General features: G+C 52.0%; 1 protein-coding gene across 2 annotated transcripts in view; it reads right to left on the reverse strand.

Annotated features, from left to right (window-relative positions):
- Positions 1-1,536: 1,536 nt before the first annotated feature.
- The window catches only part of WASF2 (WASP family member 2), a 31,948-nt gene continuing 13,611 nt past the window's right edge, over positions 1,537-19,873 (reverse strand). Inside the window, exons 1-9 of one of the 2 annotated variants that reach the window (XM_058819765.1) lie at positions 17,227-17,404; positions 16,824-16,977; positions 12,795-12,929; positions 12,151-12,304; positions 10,970-11,087; positions 10,068-10,198; positions 8,620-8,775; positions 6,327-6,853; positions 1,537-5,678 (exon numbers count right to left, since the gene is read on the reverse strand). In XM_058819765.1, the coding sequence (XP_058675748.1) occupies positions 5,521-5,678; positions 6,327-6,853; positions 8,620-8,775; positions 10,068-10,198; positions 10,970-11,087; positions 12,151-12,304; positions 12,795-12,929; positions 16,824-16,953 (1,509 nt within the window). In that variant the 5' untranslated portion in view covers positions 16,954-16,977; positions 17,227-17,404 and the 3' untranslated portion in view covers positions 1,537-5,520. Of the gene's footprint in view, positions 5,679-6,326; positions 6,854-8,619; positions 8,776-10,067; positions 10,199-10,969; positions 11,088-12,150; positions 12,305-12,794; positions 12,930-16,823; positions 16,978-17,226; positions 17,405-19,873 lie in introns of those variants that run through there. The other variant, XM_058819764.1, reaches the window with a different exon arrangement.

Below are 19,873 nucleotides of genomic sequence, written 5' to 3' on the forward strand. Positions count from 1 at the left end.
AGGCAGCCGGCAGCATCTTCTGGGTGTTGCTAACACCACCTTGAAGGAGAAAATTAAATAGGTCTTTGGAGACGGGGGCTCCTGTGCAGGCGCAGCCCGGCCAGCTGCGATCCTGTGCCGAGTCATGTGGAAGAGACAGACGGGCACGGAGAGGGATCAAAGGCCGGGCCAGGGTGGCAGTGCCAGGGCTGCGGAGCTGTGGAGACGCTGCCCCAGCTGCGGCAGCAAAGTGCTGCCACAGACAGGGCTGGGGCTCAACATCAATCACTGCCAGCCCTCTCCTCCCCGCACCCAGCTGAACCTCAGCCTCAGGAGCTTCCCTGCTCTGTGCAGGGTGGGAGGAGAGGGCTCTGTGGGTGACCCAGGAAGGCAGATCTCCCTGTTGTTTAGGGGGTTAAACCAGCACGAAACTCACCAACACCGCCCAAGCTCTGACGACGACTTCCAAGGGCTGTCACTCCAAAGGCACAAAGCCAGGTGTTGTCCTGCACCCCAGAAAAGCAAAGGCACCACCTGGCCACCGCCACACCCAGCCTAAGGCAGCCAGGAGCTCCAGCGGCTCCTCCCTGGCTCCAGCCGGAGCCAAGGGCTGGGACAGGCAGCTCCAGGGAGTGTGGAAGCCCCAGAGCTCCCTCCTTCCCCTGCCCTCTGCGCCCCTGCACGACTAAAGGCCCTGCTTGTTCAGGAGCTGGCAAGGCCAATTAATCTAATGAGGTTTTGCAGCCAGGGACCATTGTCAGCCAAGAAAGGCACAGCGCTGCAGAGCGAGGCACCGGTGTCTCCTAAAGCCAAGGGAATTTGGCAGAGCAGAGCCCGCAGTAAAAGCAGGGATGAGGAGCAGCAGGGACAGAGCCTTTTGTTGCTTTTCACCAAGCAGCGAGAGAACAGAGCCCCACGGAGCGAGGCCAGACGAGGCACCTGAGCTCGGGGCCAGCAGCCGCCGCTGCCAGGCACATTCACTGCACGAGGGAGCCGGAGCTGTGAAATGGAGGCAAAAAGCTGCTGCAGCCCTTCCCAGCCCAGCTGCAGCCACTCTGCTCTGCAAGATGGAGCCCGGGCTCATTTCCTATGGCAGGGAGGGCAGGAGGGAGGCTGGAGCTGCTCCTGCTGGGGCTTCCCTGGCGCTGTGGCCTCAAATTGCCACTGGCAATAGCCCTCAGCCCACCTTGGCATGGAAAAGGTGTCTGTGCCGAGGTGTCTGCCTGGGCAGGAGGAGTTTGGCACCTCCATGGATCTGGGCTTCCCAAGGGACGCCCTGGTGGCTGCAGAGGGCACAAGGACAGGCAAGACTGGCTCAGGTGGCCCTGCACCTCCCACGCTCCCAGGAATGAGCTGGGTGTGCCCAGAGCAGCTGTGGCTGCCCCTGGATCCCTGGAGTGGCCAAGGCCAGGCTGGGACAGTGGAAGGTGTCCCTGCCCCTGGAATGAGAGCAGCTTTCAGGTCCCTTCCAGCCCAAACCTTCCAAAATCACACACAAAGCCACGGCAGCCCCTGTGCCAGGCCCAGCTCACACCCCCACAGTAACACACACAGGCACCAGGTGGATAGAAAGATTTTATCAAGTTTTAAAAAAGAATCAAAAAAATTATTACTTTTTTTTTATACACGTACATTACAAAATATTTGCAGTTGGGATCTTCATCCAGGGGTTACTGAGCTGATTATTAAAAACAACAAAACAAAGCAGCAGGAAATCTGGCTTATACAGCAACTGACAGGGAAAAGCACAGACATTACATGGGAATACAGGAGGCAGAGTCTGCACTGGGATGTGCAACGATGGACATGGGGCAGGCTCTGATCCCCCACACCCACTGCTCCCTGCAGAGTCCGGCCATCAGTGTTTGTTTTGCAGGGGTAAAAAAACAACCTGACAAATCTACAGTATTTTGCTCACGTGTTTGGGGTTTTTCGTCCTTTTTTCTTCTTTCTAAGCAGAGTTTCAGTGCTGAAACTCCTTTGGTCTGAAGTGAGGAACCCCCTGCACCCTGAGAGTATCCATCAAAGTCGCCCTTCCACCCCAGCCTGGCTGGGTCCGTGCAGGGCACTTCCCATCCCTCCTCTCCCACCTTATCTCCTGCTCAGCAATAAACCCCTAAGACATAAGTGGAATAATTACTCTTATAAATATATTTATATCATGTAGGAAAATAAGGCACTTCAGGAGGGGTTACAGCTTGTCTAATTCTATGACATTCTAATCAGGAAGAAAAATGGGTTAGTTTCTGAAGTGAATTAAAATGAATGTTAATACAGTAATAAAAACATCGGATCCACTTCCACTTCAAGGCTTTGTTTAAAAGGAAGAGAAGAAAGCACCCCCGAAATCCAACAGCAGTGAAACCTGACCCGGGGCAGCTGCATCTGCCCTGCCAGGCAGCTCCGTCCCAGAGCCCCTCCAGGGCAGGGACTTCCAAAAGAAACACGTTAAATAAGTTCACGTTCTGAAAAAAAAAACCCCATAAAATCCAATCTCCCCTTTCCCTGCAATGGCACTCGGCAGGATCCCTCAGCCCCGGAGCTCCGGGAGCCCTCGGCCGGCGCTGTGGCTGCGATAAGGCAGGAGCAGCAGTGAAGGTCACCGGCTGAGCTGGGGCTGAGCCCGGGGAGAGACAGAGGCTGCCGGGAGCAGCAGCCAAGCACCGCGGGCAGGACACCGCCGGAATGGTTAACGGGCAGGGAAGGGAGGGAAGGGAAGGGAGGGAAGGGAGGCAGAGCCTGCCCGGACTCGCAGCACGGGCGAGATGGCTGCGAGGGGCAGCTCAGCTGGGCTTGGGGAAACAACCCAGCCCCACCAAAGGGGAGGAAGGAGCCGGAGCCCCCAACGCGAGGGCAAAGGTGGCAGGGCAGCCCTGCCCTTCCAGCGCAGCTGCTCTGCCTTGCAAAGGTTGGTTTTGGCACCTCTCCTCCTCCCTGCTGCTTTCACAAACACTGAGCTCACTCGGTGGCCCAGAGCTCTGCGATTTTGCAAGGATACTCAGAGATGGTTCCTCTCTGGAGCAGCTGTTTCTCAGGCATACCCGCATAGGCTAAGGCAATCAAAGATTTAGGGAAAAAAAAAGGCAGAAATCAAAGGAGATTTAAAAACCACTCCAACACCAACCTCCCCTACCTGTCCACAAACGTTCTGTGTAGGATCCTGCAGTTTTGGGGCCTGCCCTGGGATGGGGTTTGGGAGCAGAGGGTGTTTCCAGCAGGCTTGCAGGGACAAGGCAGTGTCCCTCCCGCTGCCTGCAGGCCAGAGGAGCCACCTCCAGCCGTGCCCACACAGCAGCAGCCTTGTGCAATAGGCAGAGAGAGGGACGTGTCCCAGGGCCCCAGGCACGACACACCATCATGGGGCTCAGGGAATATGGCACTTCTGCTATTTCAGGCGACACGAAGACTCGCTCCCTTCCCCAACAAGGCTAAGTCTAGTTAATGCAATCTCAGATTGAGCCAGGTTTGGCATTTGCGGGCTCCTCGCCTCCCTGTGTGATCCTGCTGTCAGCCCAGCTTAGCTCAGGGCTGTTTTTGCTGGGAACTTGTCTCTCAGAGCAGCCAGAGGAGGATGCTCGCAGAAAGAGCAGCAGAACGAGGCAGTGCCTCTCCTCCCCTCACCCAGCTTGCAGCAACCATCCCTCTGCATTTCCAAGTCTCTGCACTGCACTCCAGGGGTTTGCTCCCTGTTCCAGAACCTGGCACTAGAGCTGCTCAGGTGTTCGCTGCTGCCCGGTTCCTGCATCCTGCCTGCAGACAAACCTGATGGTGCTGCCACCCAGGAACCTGTGGGGCATCACTGGGTCCCAGCTGGGGCTGCACCCCTGAGCCCATCCTCCGGCCATCCCAACACACACTCACTCACACACACACACACACTCACACACAGAAGGAATCAGTAAGAACTCATGGCACAAGCTGAAGCCATCAATCACCTCCCAAGCAGGATTTCCAGCCAGCCTCGGGCAGGGCCCAGTGTTCCAGGTATCAGCAACGCCATTAAAGGAGGCGAGGCAGGGAAGAGAGACAGGCACAGGCTGGTGAAATACTTTAGGAAAGGAAAAAAGATGGGAGAGTTGGTCTTAGTGGGACACGCATCCCACAACAGCTGGACCCATAACCTCAGAAAGGCTTTGGAATTGCTTTTTGCATGACCCTTACGGAGTCATGTCCAAATTAAAATACACATCAGGGGTATCTGGGTTAGATTTCCAAGATATGCTCATATGCTATGTAAGGTAACATAAAACAGCAATAAAATCGAGGTCAGCTAGTTCAAATTCCCCATTTTCCCCTGCCAGTACTGGATCTATAGTGAGCAGCCTGGGAATTAATTCACAGGGTTAGTGAGGAGAAAAAACGTTCTCTTAAAATTAACTAATGAATTATAATAACAAAATTAGGGTAGGTTAGGTCTGATGTAACTGATGGGCAACTCAGTTCACACACACAATGATGTTTTTAGGCACACAAATTCCCCTCCCTGGGGGAAAGGGAGGAGAAGCAAAGGCAATACCAGCATTGAAGTCCCTGTGTTAAAAGTACGGTCACCCCGCTAAAAAAGCACCTCTCAAACTGCCCTGGCAGGCCAAGGACCACCACAGTGCCTGGTGCTCAGAGAACCCCAGCCCAGCTCCCTGTCCTAGGCACTGGATTTGGAATTTTAAAACACAATCTCAGCATGAATTGGAGAAAATCAGCCCGGCGAGGTCTGGCCAGCGCTCAGAGCTGACCACAGATGTGTCTCAGTGGGGCAGTGGCTCTGCTTTCCCAAGAGTGGGAAGCTGAACGAGCATCCTGCCCTGGTTTTACATCCCTCTGTGCAAGTCTCCTCTTGGCAAAGCAGCCCAGGAGATTTGAGGAAGGTAAAGGCAGCTTCTAAAATAAAAAAAGTCTCTCCTTACACTGCACCCAAGGCACTCAGCACCCTCGGAGCTGGGAAATGCACCCCACACAGGGTGATCTGGAATTAATACTCAGGGGTCAGGGGGGAAAGAATTGTGCACTAATGCAAAAAACCTGATTATGTGACAGTGGGATGCAGCAGAGAACTGACATTTAAAGCCCATTTTCTTGCAGCACAACCAGTATTCACTGGCAGGGAAGAGCCATCAGATCAACTGTCTGCTGTTGCACTGAGAAAACCAGCTGAAAATGTCCTTCATCCAAAAGGCCACATGGCCACAACAGGATCATCCATCTTTACTTTCAGAATCCCTCAGGATGGAGGGTTTATATGTGCTCTGCCTGGTGGCATCAAAAATCTGGAGGTTTAGCTCTCTTTTAAATAAGCAACCGTTACACCCCCTCCAGCTAAATCCCAGCGCCGCATCCCCAGTGTCCGTGAGGAGACTTTTGGAAAGCAGAGCGCGGATCCTGCCAGGGCTGCAGGGGAGGGACACGGGAGACATGCTGCTGGTTGTCTGAAAACCCTTGGCACATCTTTGGTTACGGGATGGGCAGGCTGTGGTGCGAGGTTTGGCCACCTGATCCGGGAAGAAGCGAGCCCAGGAGCGGAGGGAAGGAGGGGCGGGAGCGCGGCTAATCCGACCACTCGTCCTCGTCGAACTCGGAGGAGTCGTCCTCGGAGTCGCTGTACTCCACCGCGATGCGGCGCGACAGGATGGTGGCCACGTCGTTGCCCACCACGTCCCGCTTCTCCTGCTCCCGCTGCTCCTCCACCTTGCGCAGCTGGAAGCCTGGTGGGACAAGGGAACAGGGGGGATCACGCCAAGCTCATGGTCACGCCAAGCTCATGGTCACACACAAATGTCCCTTGTCACAGTGCTCTGAGCTGGGGGTGTTGGGGTAATGGGGACAGCCAGAACGGGCTGGGTGGGGAGGTGGAATGGGAAGCAAATCCCTTGAGTGAATTCTGCTCACGCTTCTCCTGCTCCCGCTGCTCCTCCACCCTGCACAGCTGGGAGCCTGGCGGGACAAGGGAACAGAGGGGATCACGCCAAGCTCATGGTCACATTGAAATGTCCCTTGTGACAGTGCTCTGAGCGAGGCAGGCTGGGGGTGTTGGGGTAACGCTGATGCTGACGGCAGGACAGGCTGGCTGGGGACATCGAATGGGAAGCAAATCCCTTGTGTGCCCCTCCCCAGGGTAACCCCAGGGCTGTACCTTCCCCAACAAACCTAGACCACACCAATTCTGGCACTGCCATCTCCACAAGGGCTAGGGGAAGCATAAAACCCAGCAAGGCGCTCGTGAGGGCGGCAGACAAGGAGGGACCACAAGGGACAAGCCTTGAGCAGCAAGGCAGTCACACTGCTCCCAGGAGACAGCTCCCAGGGGCTTTCCAGAGGCAGAGGAGGGCGCTGGCATGGAGACGCAGCCTTACCTTGCCGAATAGCCGACAGCAGATCGCTCCGGGCATCGCTCACCGCCGGCAGGGATGACTTGGGCTTGGCGGCGGAGGTGTCGGAGGGCGGAGGGGGCGGCGGGGGCCCGTCCAGGCCGCCCGGAGCCAGCGGGGGCGGCCCCGGGGGCGGCGGCGGCGGCGGCGGGGGCGGCGCGGCCCCAGCGCCCGGCTGCGGCCCCGGCGGAGCGGGCACAACGCCGCAGTAGTCGGCTGCCGGCGGAGGGGGCGGGGGCGGCGGGGCGGCAAACTCGGGGTGCGGGGGGAAGGAGGGCGGCGAGGGCGGCGGGGGGGCGGCCCCCGGGGCCGGGAAGCCCACGGGCGGCGGCGGCGGCGGGGCGCTCTCCATCAGGGGCGGCGGCGGAGGGGGCGCCGGAGGGGGAGCGAAGCCCGGCCGGGCCGCGGAGGGAGAGCCGATCGGAGGGGCCGGCGGCGGGTGGCTCGGGCTGACCAGGCTGGACCGCTTGGGCCCTCCGGAACCAGAACCTCTTTGGTTGTCTACAGGATAGCTGTGGCAACAGAACGAGAGACGCGGGGAGTCAGCCCTGAGGCCGGATCAGACTGTACAGTCTCTGTGTTAACGCAAATCATGTGTGTTTGCTGCAGCCCAGACAAAAAAATCCAAGTTCCAGCTTTAACTGATGTTTCCATGGGACCTCACTCCTTGGTTTTAGTTCCCTTGCACTGTTTCTTTTGGCCTACACCTCTAGAAAAAGGAAAGCTTCTAGGGATGGCAGGAATTCTGTCCTCCATCCCATCTCCCAGGCTGACCACAACATGAGCCACCTCACCTCAGAGGTCAGAGGCCAGGTGGGCACATCCGAGCTCGGAGCAGCCCCTGGCTCCAGAGCTCCTGCCATCACTCTCCTTGAGGTCAGGCCCGTGACACACCAGGCAGGGATCAGGGAATTCTGCTGGGATAAACTGCACGAGGAGGGCGGGGGTGCCAGGAAAGCATATGCTCTGAACACCTGCTGGAAGGGATCTCCTCCCTGGATTCAGCAGCCATGCCTCAGAGCTCGCCATGGGGAGTGAAGGGGAGGACATGGGAACCCAACGTACTCTTATGGAAAACACCAAGGCAAGAGGGACTGAATCTCCCATTGTGGAGGCTCTGCTCATCCCACAGGACTCCACTGCCCATGTGACAGCGTGACATCCAGTGCAAGGGACACCTCCTTCCATGGCAAGACAGAAAAATAAGGTACATTTGCCACAAAAATGTCACCATTTTTAACAGCGCTGATCCAAAACAGACTCCTGAAGATCAAATCTACCTCCCAGGGTCCCTTAAAAACAACCATCAAAACAAAACCAGAAGAGGGGAGATCTGTGGCATTGGGCAGAGATCTAAGCAACTGCATAAGGCAGTGAGAGCTTCATCTGAGAGCTCATGTCTGCTCTGCCCGAGAGGTACAGGCTGCAGAGTGCAGTGCTGGGTCTCTCTGACACATCAGAAAAGCCTTTGCTGCAGCATTGCTGCCTTTGGATAAGATGGACAGAAGCCAAGCAGCCCTGTCTATCAGACAGACTTTCTCTTGTTCCTCTTGACTCTGTTTTAATGCCTTTAAAAAACAGAAAAAGTCCACTCTCGTTTCACCCTTTGCGTCTTGAGCCACTGCTGGACTGTAACTCTCATCTCTGGAGGTGCCTGGGAGTCACCATTTCATTCAATCCCAAGTAAATGACCTGAACTTGCACCCAAGTCTCTGGGAAGGAGGCAGCTGCTGTGCTCGAGTCCTTGAAACTTAAATACATCTCCACCTCCAGTGCCCATGTCGTGCATTTCTCACAGATCAGAGCAAAAGAGGTTAAAGAAGCTGTTCTTTGCAAAGCTCTGTCATGGAATATCCTGAGTAGAAAGGGACTCACAAGGATCATCGTGTTCAATCCCTGGGCCTGCACAGGACACCCCCAAGAATTCCATGATGTGCCTGAGAGCGTTATGCAAACGGAACATAAGGAACATCAGTCCATGCTATGGAACACTTGCACTGGAAAACCACAGCAATGGGGCCAAGCCATTCACTGGGACACTGCTGTGGTGTAAATCTGCTCCAGTTCTCCCCTTCTGCCTGGGATGGTGGTGGTGGCTGGGACTCATGGAGAGCTGTGCTGCCTGTGCCTGCAGTGGCACCTCCCTTCCAGGCAGGAGCATTCTGCTTCCCATGCACCACCCATGAGGAAGTGGTGCTGAACTATCTCAGCCTGTCTCATGTCATCCTTTTACACCACCTACTACTCCCTGGTGACAGAAGGGATCCCGTAGGCTTACCTAAATTCCAGCGGGGGCGGAGGCAGGCTGTCATCTGGGAACGAGGGAGGTGGTGGCACAATGGAGTCAGTCTGCGGCGGTGGCGGGTAGCAGCTCCCATCCATGCTCTCGCTGGAGCCGATGCTGCCGTTCTGGTACACCATGTTGGAGGGGTACCTGCCAAAAGCAACGCTAACTGTTTGCTTCAAGAGCTCAAGGCAATGTCTGCAGCTCATTCTGAACCCAGAGAGTTGTCCAGAGAGGTTGGCTGCTCCTGGATCCCTGGCAGTGTCCAAGGCCAGGCTGGACGGGGCTTGGAGCAACCTGGTCTAGCAGAAGGCATGGACTTTAAGGCCCTTTCCAACCCAAATCAATCTATGATTTTACATCATTAAAAAATCCCTTTACTTCTCAAAGACTCTTACATGGAGAATCACATACACCTGTATGTGTTTACGTAATTCTTTGGCTAAAGAATGTATATTTTAATAAACAAGGAGTATATATTTTAATAAACAAGCAAACACCTGAATAAATGCATTTTTCCTAACACTTGATTTTGTAAAAGCACTTAAGAGTGTTTTGACCAACTTGGACCTAAAGAACTTGCAGTTACACTGAGTATCATCAGTGGCAAAAACAGGAGATACTCAAAGATGCCAAAAAATAAGCTCGAGAATAGAATATCAAAATGGAAACCACAATGCCACTAAAACAAGTATTCAAAGCTGGAATAGTACTGAAAAGAGACTCTCATGCTTTCAGTGGACTCAATTCACTGTGGGGAGGGGGAACCACCCTATTTTGGGGGGCTGTGGACCCCAAGTGAATCCAAATGTAAGAACACACTCACATGAGAAAAGAGGAGCAAGAAAATGGTGCTGTTGTGCTGCTCGATTCCCCTGCTAGAAACCAAACCTGTTCTCTTATTAAACTAAAAGCAAGTTTTATTTTTAGCTGGAGAGTGTGATTTAAAGAGAGATTTTTTTCTTATATGAAAGGAAGCTGCAAGGAAGAAGAGCATTGTGGGGAATTCAGTCTGCTTCCAGCCTTGCTGGTGTCAAAAGTTAAACAAATTCCCAAGCCAGAAGTGCTAAAGAGAGATCTGTAGCTTGAAATACTTGGATGGGGACAGCCCCCGCTTCAACTTTAGGGTGTGAAGAGCCATTTGTGAGATGTAACAAAGCCATCACACAATGGCACCGAGATGCCACCCTCGGCTGGTGTGAGGGAAGGGCATCGCCGTGGGGCAGAGCCAAAGCTCCCAACACCTCTGTGCCCACAGGCAGCGAGAGCAGCCAGAGCCACTCCTGCCACTGTGTTCCAGCTCCCTGATTTATTTGGCAAATTTCAAATCAGCAGGCGGATTTACTTGGGAGAATCTGATTAGTGGCAGTATCGATCTGGATCCGGGGAGCTGCAGCGCAGGGTGAACTGCATCCCAATCACCCAGCCCCAGAGCTGCTTACCCAGCAGGACCATGCTTGTCCTTTGACTCCACAAATTCCTGTCCCATTTTCAGCTTCTCCCACTCCTCTTTCCGGGTTTTGATTTTCCGTGGATTCACGTTTCCTCGGTTCGGATTCTCCTTTTTCTCTTTCTAAGAGAGGAGGGATCAAACACAAGATTTATTTTGCTTTAAATTCACTGGGAACGGAGAGGAACAGGACAGACCTGGAGCACTTACAACAAGACACATTCTCAAAGAGGATTTTTAGTTTACTTTCCTGATTTCTGCACTCTCCAAAGATCTTCCATATAAAAAAGCTGGAGCACAGACAACATAAAAAATTCCAGACAACATCAGGTTGCCCAGGGCAGCCCAGACATGATGCCCTCATCACCCCCTGGCATAAGCAGCTCGAGAGCAGAGTAAAAGCTTCGTTCCCCAAATCAATTTAGGTTCTGGCCTCTGTGTTGAGATGCCCAAATTTCACCTTCACCCTCATGGTGTTCAGTGCTCTGGGGTGCAATATGGACACTTGCCCACAGAGAACTGGGCTGTAGATTGGCTCACTCAGAATTCTAACACACCCCACATCTCTCCTTTGTTATTTCTCATTGAAGAATCACAATCTGTTTTCATGCTTAATACTCCAGTCGCTCAAAAGCTAAATAAAGTATGTTAAGAATACATCTCTTATGCTATAATATAATTTAACATTAAGGCTCAAAGACACTGGCATTTGGAAAAACCAATTAGAGGTATCTTTGTTCTCTTTTTTTAATTAACAAGGATGTGGGTAAACCAGATAAAACTTGACTGGATTGATCCCAAAGGAGTCCAAAAGTGCAAACCTGAGTTTTGGATAGTAAATTTGGAGTCCAAAATTTATTAACACTTCCCACTTCCTCCTCCTCCCTTCCTCACCCTATGTTTCCGCTTTTCCTTCATGATATCCTTGGTGTCCTGAAGCATTTTCTCCTTCCAAAGGTCGAAGAAATATGAAGGATCTGTGTAGAATTTAAGCGCCTCTTTGCCATCATCCCTGGAACAGGGGGAGGAGAAAACCACACAGACAAGGATCAGGTCACTCATTTCTTGGAAGGAAACACAAGGCACTATCTCAGACAACAATTCAGAAGTGCAGTGAGATGGTCACAGGTGCTGTTCTTGCCTCTGCCCCCATTTCAGAACAGAAGAGCCCCCCATGTCAGTCACCCCAGCTCTCCCACATCCCACTCCTCCTGCCCTCACACAAACCCTCCATTGCTCAGCACCTCAAGAGCTCAGCTGCTCTGAGCAATCACCAGGAGAGCAGCAGGTCTCTGGCTTCAACTCCCTTTTGTTTGTGCTGTATTTTGGTGTGAAAAAACCTCCTCCTGCAGCTCAGGAACCCTAAATCAGAGCAGCAGCGTCCTTGAAGCTCCTGAGTGAGCGCACACAGACTCCCTCTCCTCCCACTTTGCAGTGCAGCCGCGTCTGGCAGGAGACAGCTGCCTCCAGCTATCTGTAATTACTTTTTACCTGCTCAGAAGATATTTATGGATGTGGGATAAGTCTCTGCATTCTGACCCCCTTTACTTCTACTACCTACAAGATGGAATCAGAGTGGGACTGCTGAGAACTGGTTACACAGCCAGGGTAGGTCCCACCAGATGTCTCAGGCCAGGCACTGGAGGCCACAGGAAGCATCACCATGCCTGCTGCAGCCACCTGGGTGGGAGCCACCTCCAGGTGAATGCTCTGCATCTCTCACTGCAGCTCTCTGGAAAGGAGCCATTGGGCTATGGAGGAGCACAAGGAAAATGCCTCATCTGCAGCACACCCAGCATGGTTCTGCAGAGCCAGCCACGCCTGGCCCCACGGCACTCACAGAAGTGACAGCAGAAAACCAAAGAGATCATTTTCTAGCTACATTCATTTCCATGACCTCAAAAGCAAAGTTTCACATAATCCAAAGGACAGAGATCTCCTGGTGGATTTGTTTAGCAACTCAATTTCCCAGTGGAAACAGCTACTTCAGCCCAGCACAGCATGGGGAAAGACCTCCCTGGCAGGCTGGAAGAGGTTCTTCTCTGCAAGGGAACAAGGAGGTATTGCAGCCCTACCTGTAAGGTGAGAGGATGTTGAGAGGTGGAGGGGTGTTGCAGGTCCTGTAGGTTTCAAGGACAGGCACAGGGAGAGAATCTCTGTCAAAGAGCTTCTGGTCCTGAGTGGTGGAGCTTTTGAAGGCCTTCCTGCTGTTAATGCCTTGCAAGGAGACTGTAAGGAAGAGGAGAGAACAAGTGAAGAACAGCTTGACCCTGGCCAACGACCCTGAAGCCCAAGCAGTGAACATCTGATTTCAGTTGGAGCTTTTGGCATGCTTTGCAGTTCTTAAGGTCAGGTTCCTTTTCCCACAGATCCTCTGGGAAACCCATCACATCTCCAGCGTGCTGCCAAGATCTGCTGCTCCATCAACACAGCTCTGCCTCGAGTGGCCCACGGGCTTTGGAACCCCTGTGACCAAGCTCAAGCAGCTCATCCCCTGCCACCCAAACGCTGGAGAGTTCCCACGTGGAGAGTCACTGAAGAGCAAAGCCCAACCAGCTGTCCAAGTGCTCCGCTGGGAGGCAGGGAAACAGTCCCTCTCAGCCCCAGAGAACACATTCCAGCACCCATGGCTGTGTCATGCTGGGCTTATGGTGCTGAACCAACCATGCTGACTCAACGAGAACCTTCACCACGCTCAGCCTGTGCTCCACTCCATTACCTTCCTCCTCTTTGGGATCCAGCTGAGTGACTTTGACTTGCAAGCGGTCAACTCTCTCGACCAGAATGCTCACCCGAGAGGCAAAGGTGTTGGCTTGAGTAAACAACTCTCCAAATATGTCTTCTGCAGATTTACCTGCAATATTAAAGTGTCCACATTACCCTTATGAACCACATCAGACCACACTCAGTCTCCCAGCTTGCTTTCATGAAGAAAGAAAGAAAGAAAGAAAGAAAGAAAGAAAGAAAGAAAGAAAGAAAGAAAGAAAGAACCAACCACTCTTCTTTTCAAGTTTGTCAGGGCTGAGTTTAACATCCAGAAAGAAAGCGCTTTGTTCCACCAAAACCTGACATTTCCAAGGGATCTTCAAGCAATAAGGAAACAATTGAGACACACTTTAAAGTCTATTAGAGTAACAAACTAAAGAGGGCTGACAACACTACACTGGTCTGAATGTGGATGCATCTGAAGGTCCTTTAAGATTCTCTGCTGTTCTGCTTATTAGACAAGGAAATACAGTTAGATTTTTATTGCTCTGGAGAATCTCAAAGGCCCCCAGTCTCCAGCAGGCCTGCCTCCAGGGGAGCTAGCACACATTTACAAGCTCAAAGTACTCTGGAAGTAGAGAGCAGACCCAGTCTGGGATCCTGAAGCTGGAGCTGAAACCGCAGCTGACAGCACTGACCCTGCTGTTCCTTCAGGTGGCAGTGTCTGAAAAATTGATGCATTCACATTGATTCTAAATCAAAACCAAAGGGGAACTTCCCAGTCAGGGACATTCTCTCTGGAACAGCTTGGAGTGCCCAGTGGGCTGCTATGACAAGCACCATCCATGGTTTGGGCCATGAGAGCTGAGCCTGGGGCTCAGATCAGGAGCTGCACCACTTACAGCAGTAACAGGAACATGGCCCCGTCCTCAGGAGTTTAAAACCTACAGTGCAACGAGAGATGGCCACAGGTAGACAGAGGTGGCAGCCCTGGAGGAAACCCAAGAACTTCCACGGAGTCCTGCTCTTTTGTTCTGCTCCCAGGCACAGCCCAAGAGGGGAGCCCCCAGCAGGAGGACAGGGAGAGCAGAGCAGACTTGGCACCGAGCGCAGACACGGGCCCGTGGTGTTCCACTGATGGGAAACACTTCCAGCCACGGCTGCTGAGTACAAGGCTGCTCCCAATAAGCAGTCTGGTTTTGAAGTGCATCATCATATGGTCAACAGTTTGCTCTGGAATCTGTTACTCCTAAAGATCCTCTCCGACATTCAGGAAAGAAAAAACAGTTGGAAGTCTAATTTCAACAGCAATTTTGGAAAACACGGTTGTCTGCAGAGTCAGAGAGACAAAGCACCCTTGCACGAGGCAAGGCGAGGGCATCCCCCAAAGCCCAGCTGCACAAACACTCCCAGCTATCTAAGCTGACATATCAACTCCTTGTTCCTGCTCCCAGGAGATCTCCTTACACTGCCAAGCACGGGGAACAAGCCAGGTTAAAATTCAACCTTCTCCACCCCTTTTGGTGGCAGTGCCAGGTCCAAGTGTTTGTAGAAAGCAAATGCTGAAGGTTAACTTCCACTGACCTCTTCCTTCCACCCTCCTAGACAATGCAGGCTCCACATATGCTCAATTAACAAACCCAAACTCATGAGGAGGATTTTATGTTTGGAGATCTAAGGGCCAGGTAGCTCTCACTGTAGCCATGTTTCATGAAGCAATCTCCATTTTCAATATCAGCACAGACCAACTCTCCTATTTGACCCAAAGAGAGCAAAAATTTATCTGTGGGAAAATGCAAAACCTTCCAGCAAAAGTTCAAAAAAAGAAAGTTGCAATTTCGTTTCTGCTTTCACAAGAAGTGAAAAACATTTCTGAATTTCACAAGGAACTGCAACAAGCACTAGGGGAAAATTAAGTCTTTGGCTTGCAAAGTACATTTCAAGTATAAATGAATATATATACTGGTTTTGACCCTGAAGAGAAAAGAGATGGTCTGTGTTCACTTGCCTGTGTAAGTGCACCTGGAGTTATCACCCAGCATCTCACACGTTGCCTGAGCTTCACAAACACTTTTAGATGGGGTGAGACAGAGATTAATTTTTTAGTTTAGTTACTTTGACTGCAAAAGTGCAGCTTACAATCAGAATTATCTTTGTCATGCACTGGCAGGAAGACAGACGGCATGATTTAATAGGTCCTTCCATCTTTAGCTTGTGGATTCTGTAAAATCACACAAAACTGCGCAGTCGACTTATACAAAGTGCTCCCAGCTGCGATAGTAACGAAGGGTAAACTCACTGGAATATGAAAGTTTGACAAGATTTATGTTTGCATCTTCGTAAAGAGACTGTGGTGCACCAGGCATGGCTGATTATTCACTTGACAGGGCTGTCACAGCCTACTGAACCTGCTCTACGTTCCTGTAATAGTCAAGGTACAAGGAGAGAGAGAATTTGTTTTTTGGAGAGAGGAAAGGGCGGGGGGCAGGAGTTTGGTCATTTGGGTGCAAGTGTAGTCTAAACATTGTTTTATTTAAAACACTGCTGACCCTGGGGAAGTGGATGGTGCTCAGCATTTCCCTCCCGCCGGCCCTGCTCTCCTCTCACACCAAGCCTCAGCAGGAGGCATCTCTCCTCTCCTCTCCTCTCCTCTCCTCTCCTCTCCTCTCCTCTCCTCTCCTCTCCTCTCCTCTCCTCAGTTTCCCCCCAGGTACCTGTGACTGGTCCAGCAGCTCACACCTTCTCCCCACATCCCCCCTTCCCAGCTCCCAGGGTACCTTCCCAAAGAAGAAACCAACCAGGCTGTGATTTGGCTCCCAGCGCCTCAGAAGCAGAGCAGCTTTGAATACCTGTGCAAAGAAGGTCTAAACCTGTGGGATCTGGCCAGGGCTGTCACACTAACCCACAGTGTCTCTGAACAGGGAAGAGCCTTCCCTGCAGCTGGGCTTTGCACAGCTTTACTGCCTCCTTCCTCACCATTTCACAAGCACGAGATGGATTTCACTCACACTCCACAGCCATCTTGGCTACCAGACCTAACAAATGAGCAACCAGGGCCAGTTGAACGCGAGCAGAGAGCCTGGTCTCGCCTGTGCAGTGACATTTCTCCAACCCAACAGAATGTGACACCGACTGGCAGCAAACACGGGCCCAGATTTCAGTGACAGCCATGGTTTGCACTGCTGGAAAGAGGCTGCACCCAAACTTTGCCTGCCACATGGCGGAAGACAAGGGCTTGCTTTGCAGAGCAAGCAGAAGGGCTTGCAAACACCCCAGAGAAGCTAAACAATAGATTAATTTGATTATCAAAGTCTCGCTTCAAGGACAAAGGTGGTTAATCAGAACCCAGAGCACTTCAACAGAGAATGGAGTCATCCCGGAGAGACCACAATTAACTCTTGGTTTCTCCTATGGCATGTAGGCCTCTGCTTTCCCTCCAGCCTTTCCAAGGCTATGGGTCAGCCCACTGGAGAGCTGAGCCAGGCATTGCTCCAGCTCACGCTGCCATTTGAGTGAGCAGCCCCAAACCACCGACGCTCTGGAGGCACCACTTGGCTCACACAGGTCTTTGGGTCTCACAACGCAACAAACAGCAGCAGGGGCAAACTGGAGCTTCTGCGTGGGGGCTTTAATTATCTTTCATTAAAAATACGACTACTGACATGGTGTGGATTCAACAGAGTCAAGCTCCATTTAGTAGCGCATGCAATTACAGGCACGTTCTCTGACACAAGATCCTGCCTGCTCTGAGAGCCTCCCATTTTACAAGCCTGAGTTGTGCTCCATCCTTCCATCTGCAGTTTCACTGCAGCCTCTCACATGCACACACACATACACACACCCCCCTCCCCATTTTCTCTTAGATAGGAAGGCAGTGGGACCAGGGATATGAAATTAGCATCAGATTTCTTTAGGAAAACATTTTAGCATTACCCAGGGAAGGCAGATGGGGGAGAAATAGGAACATGAGAATAGAAAGGGAGCTAAATAAAGAGCAGTAGCGACTCCTGAGGGCAACGCGCAGGCTCGCCATGGTACTCACTCAGGCTGCCCAGCTGTCGAATGACATTTGCCAGGGTGATGTTGGTCACGCATTCCAGCTCGCTCGGAACGCTAGGCAACGTCTGACGGCACAGGTGCCTTGGCTCAATGTTCCTCGTTACTAACGGCATGGTGGACCTGCTTCAGGCACTGTTCTGAAAGATGAAAAACAACCCAAAAAAGAAACAGGAAAGGATTACTCAACCGCAAATTCCAGGCACACCAGAGCCATGGTGTTCGTTTTTCCTGCTCTCAAATGGCTTTACTTATAAGCCTTCTTCCCCCAGCTCCCCACCCTGAGAAAACTGGCTCATCAGACATAAAGATCCTCCTGTTGTCTGGCTCGCAGGGGCAGCAGAGCCCCAGCAGCGCAGGTACAGAGGCAGAGATGGAGCACTGCACACCTTGGCCCACGCTCCAGTGCTGCCGCAGCCGCTGCTCCCTTCGCAGCCGGACAGGGCTCCAGCCGCCCGCGCTCACGCAGCACCGGCACGCCTCCTACGAGCTCCTCTTCAGAAACATTCCCCACTTGCAATCAATACTGGCTTAAGCCGTGGAGATGGAGACAGGAGATGTTATTACACAAAAAAAGGAAGAACAAAACAGGCTTCTCCCAGCACGCCAAAGCACACGTGGTGCCTCCCTCCTGGAGCAGCACACGGGGCTCTCTCCTGGAACAACAGGAAGCGCTTGCAGCTGACCAGGAAACTTTCTGGTGACTGTTCCTTATCCTGCAGGCTGCACCCCTCTTCCCTTGGGAAATCCCCCGGGGATGAGGTTTACACTGGACCATTGTTTTCGTGCTAGAGCAGTTTAAGGTGGAGGGAGCTCTAATCAGGATGCAGGACTGGAGTGTGCTCAGAGGCAAGTCAGGATTGATTGTACAACAGGCAGGACAAACTTCCAGTTCTTTAAAAAACTAATAAAATAAAAAACCTGGATAAAAACCTAAGTGTCTGGAAGTTATGCTTTGGACGCTTTCATGTGCAGGTCAGTATCCTGAACTAACAAAAATCTCCTTTGCTAAGAGGCCCAAACATTTAAGCCTCAAACAGCTCCCACCCAGATCATCCAGCTCCAGGAGGGAGAAGGAAACCTGTGTGACCAGCTCACTAGAAGGAGCATCATACATGCTTGAAATCTTTAGGACTAAGTGAAAGCAAATACATCCCAAGTTCGTGATTAATTTAGAAGGGGAAAGAATCACTTTTCTAGGTCAGCTGAGGAACAACCCAAGAGAAGCAGGCAGCTCCCATGTGATAGGCATGCGGATCTGCTCGGGCTGGGTGTAAAAATAAAACAGGAAGCTAACAGCTTGGGGAACATGGCTTCCTGTCACCACCAGCAAAAACCCAAGAACCATAAAAAATCAGCTGTTTGCTCTTGACTTTGAGCCACCCTTTGATAGTCTCTGTGGCAGCTGGCAGCTTATCTTTGAGGTCCAGGAGTCCTTCCTGGATGCTTTTCTATCAGGGTGTTAAGAGGAAGAAGTGGGCATTATCCCTCCTAATTACCTCAGAAGCCAGATTTTGAATTGCTAAATTTGACCCATTAAGGCAGAGGAGTTCAAGAGCCGCAGCACCGGGCGCTGGGATATCTCCCAGACAAGCAGATGTAGGTTGCTACCATTTTGCAACGCCTCTACACGAGGGATTTCACAGCATCTCAGAATGCCAGGATGGTTTGGGTTGGAAGGGACCCTAAAGCTCATCCTGTTCCAACCTCCTGCCATGAGACCAGGCTGCAGAGAAAGGGTCCCCAAAGCCGAACGCCTTACGGAACAGGGGAGCCAGATCTGCATCCAAATAAACAAAAGCAAGACCCTCTGAGGATCGAGTCTGCGCTGTTTTTCCCCGTGTCCACTGCAGCCATCAGTAACTGCTGGGATATTTAAAGAACAGGGTGAACTAAGGAAGGGCTCTGACCTTCCCTTCCCAACACCCCGGTTTTATCGATTCCAGCCCAAGCCCTACAATCTTTTGTCAGCTTTAGTGCTTCATGCCAGACAAACTTTCCCAGCTCCCCCCAGACTGCAGTCTGCACCAACAAGCAGCTCTCATAAACAAGGCAGCATTTGCAGGCTGCCTGCATCCAGCTTCTCCCCTGTGCTTCCCCAGGGCTTGGCCAGGGAGCACACACGGTGGGATCTGCAGAGCTGGGCTGGACAGCCTGCCTGGAAACCTTCCAAGGTGGAGGACAGACAGAAGGAAAACAGCAACAGGAAAAATAAGCCTGCAAGTGGGGGATGAGATGTGAGCATTCTGTATAAAAGGAGACAAAAAAAAAGCCCCCAAGATGATGGGTAGCATGGTTGGACAAATGCAGGTAACACTGATCTCTGCAAAGATGGGGAAGACAGGGCATAAAATGGGAGCAGTGCCTCAAACAACACAACAAAAAAAGGCTCTAAATATGCTGCCTGTATACAGACACCCCAAAAGTGTTTGGCTTCAAAGCATGTTTTGGAAGCAAAAGCAAGGAGTAGTGGTGAGAACTGCTTTTCTTAAAAGAAAAACTAAGGTAGAGCACAGATTTGCACTGGCGCAAGACAGCAGAGATAAAGGCTAAGGAAAAGGCTCCCTTTACAGCCCACCCCACCCTCCCAGCCACACTCCACTGCAGAAGGAGAGCTTTGCCTTCATGATCACAGCAGTGCTTCCCAAGGCCATGGGGACAGCTCTGGTGCCTCTAAGCCCAGCCAGGATCCAGCAAACTCAGGGATTAAATTAACCCTGGGGAGCATTGGGGATGATCAAGGCAGGAAGGGCAGGACAGGCTGTGGACAACCACCCTGCTCTCCCAGCAGCTTTTGGATATGAGGAATTTTAAAGCAAAAATTCCTCTCTTCCAAGCAGAAGGATGAGGAGCTTCAAGATTTTAGGAAGGAAATCTGGGACCTGCAAAAAGAGCGGGTGATGTCCCTGCAAGAAGACTGTAAGACCTTGCTTTCTCCTGGAGTGTTTGGAGGGTAGGATAGAGATAACAGCTAATGGGCTCCTGTAAAACCTTCATGCCTTGTGAGTAGGTGGGACAAAGATTAATAGTGTGGAT

Source organism: Ammospiza caudacuta, chromosome 25, assembly GCF_027887145.1.
Source record: "Ammospiza caudacuta isolate bAmmCau1 chromosome 25, bAmmCau1.pri, whole genome shotgun sequence".
NCBI lineage: Eukaryota > Metazoa > Chordata > Aves > Passeriformes > Passerellidae > Ammospiza > Ammospiza caudacuta.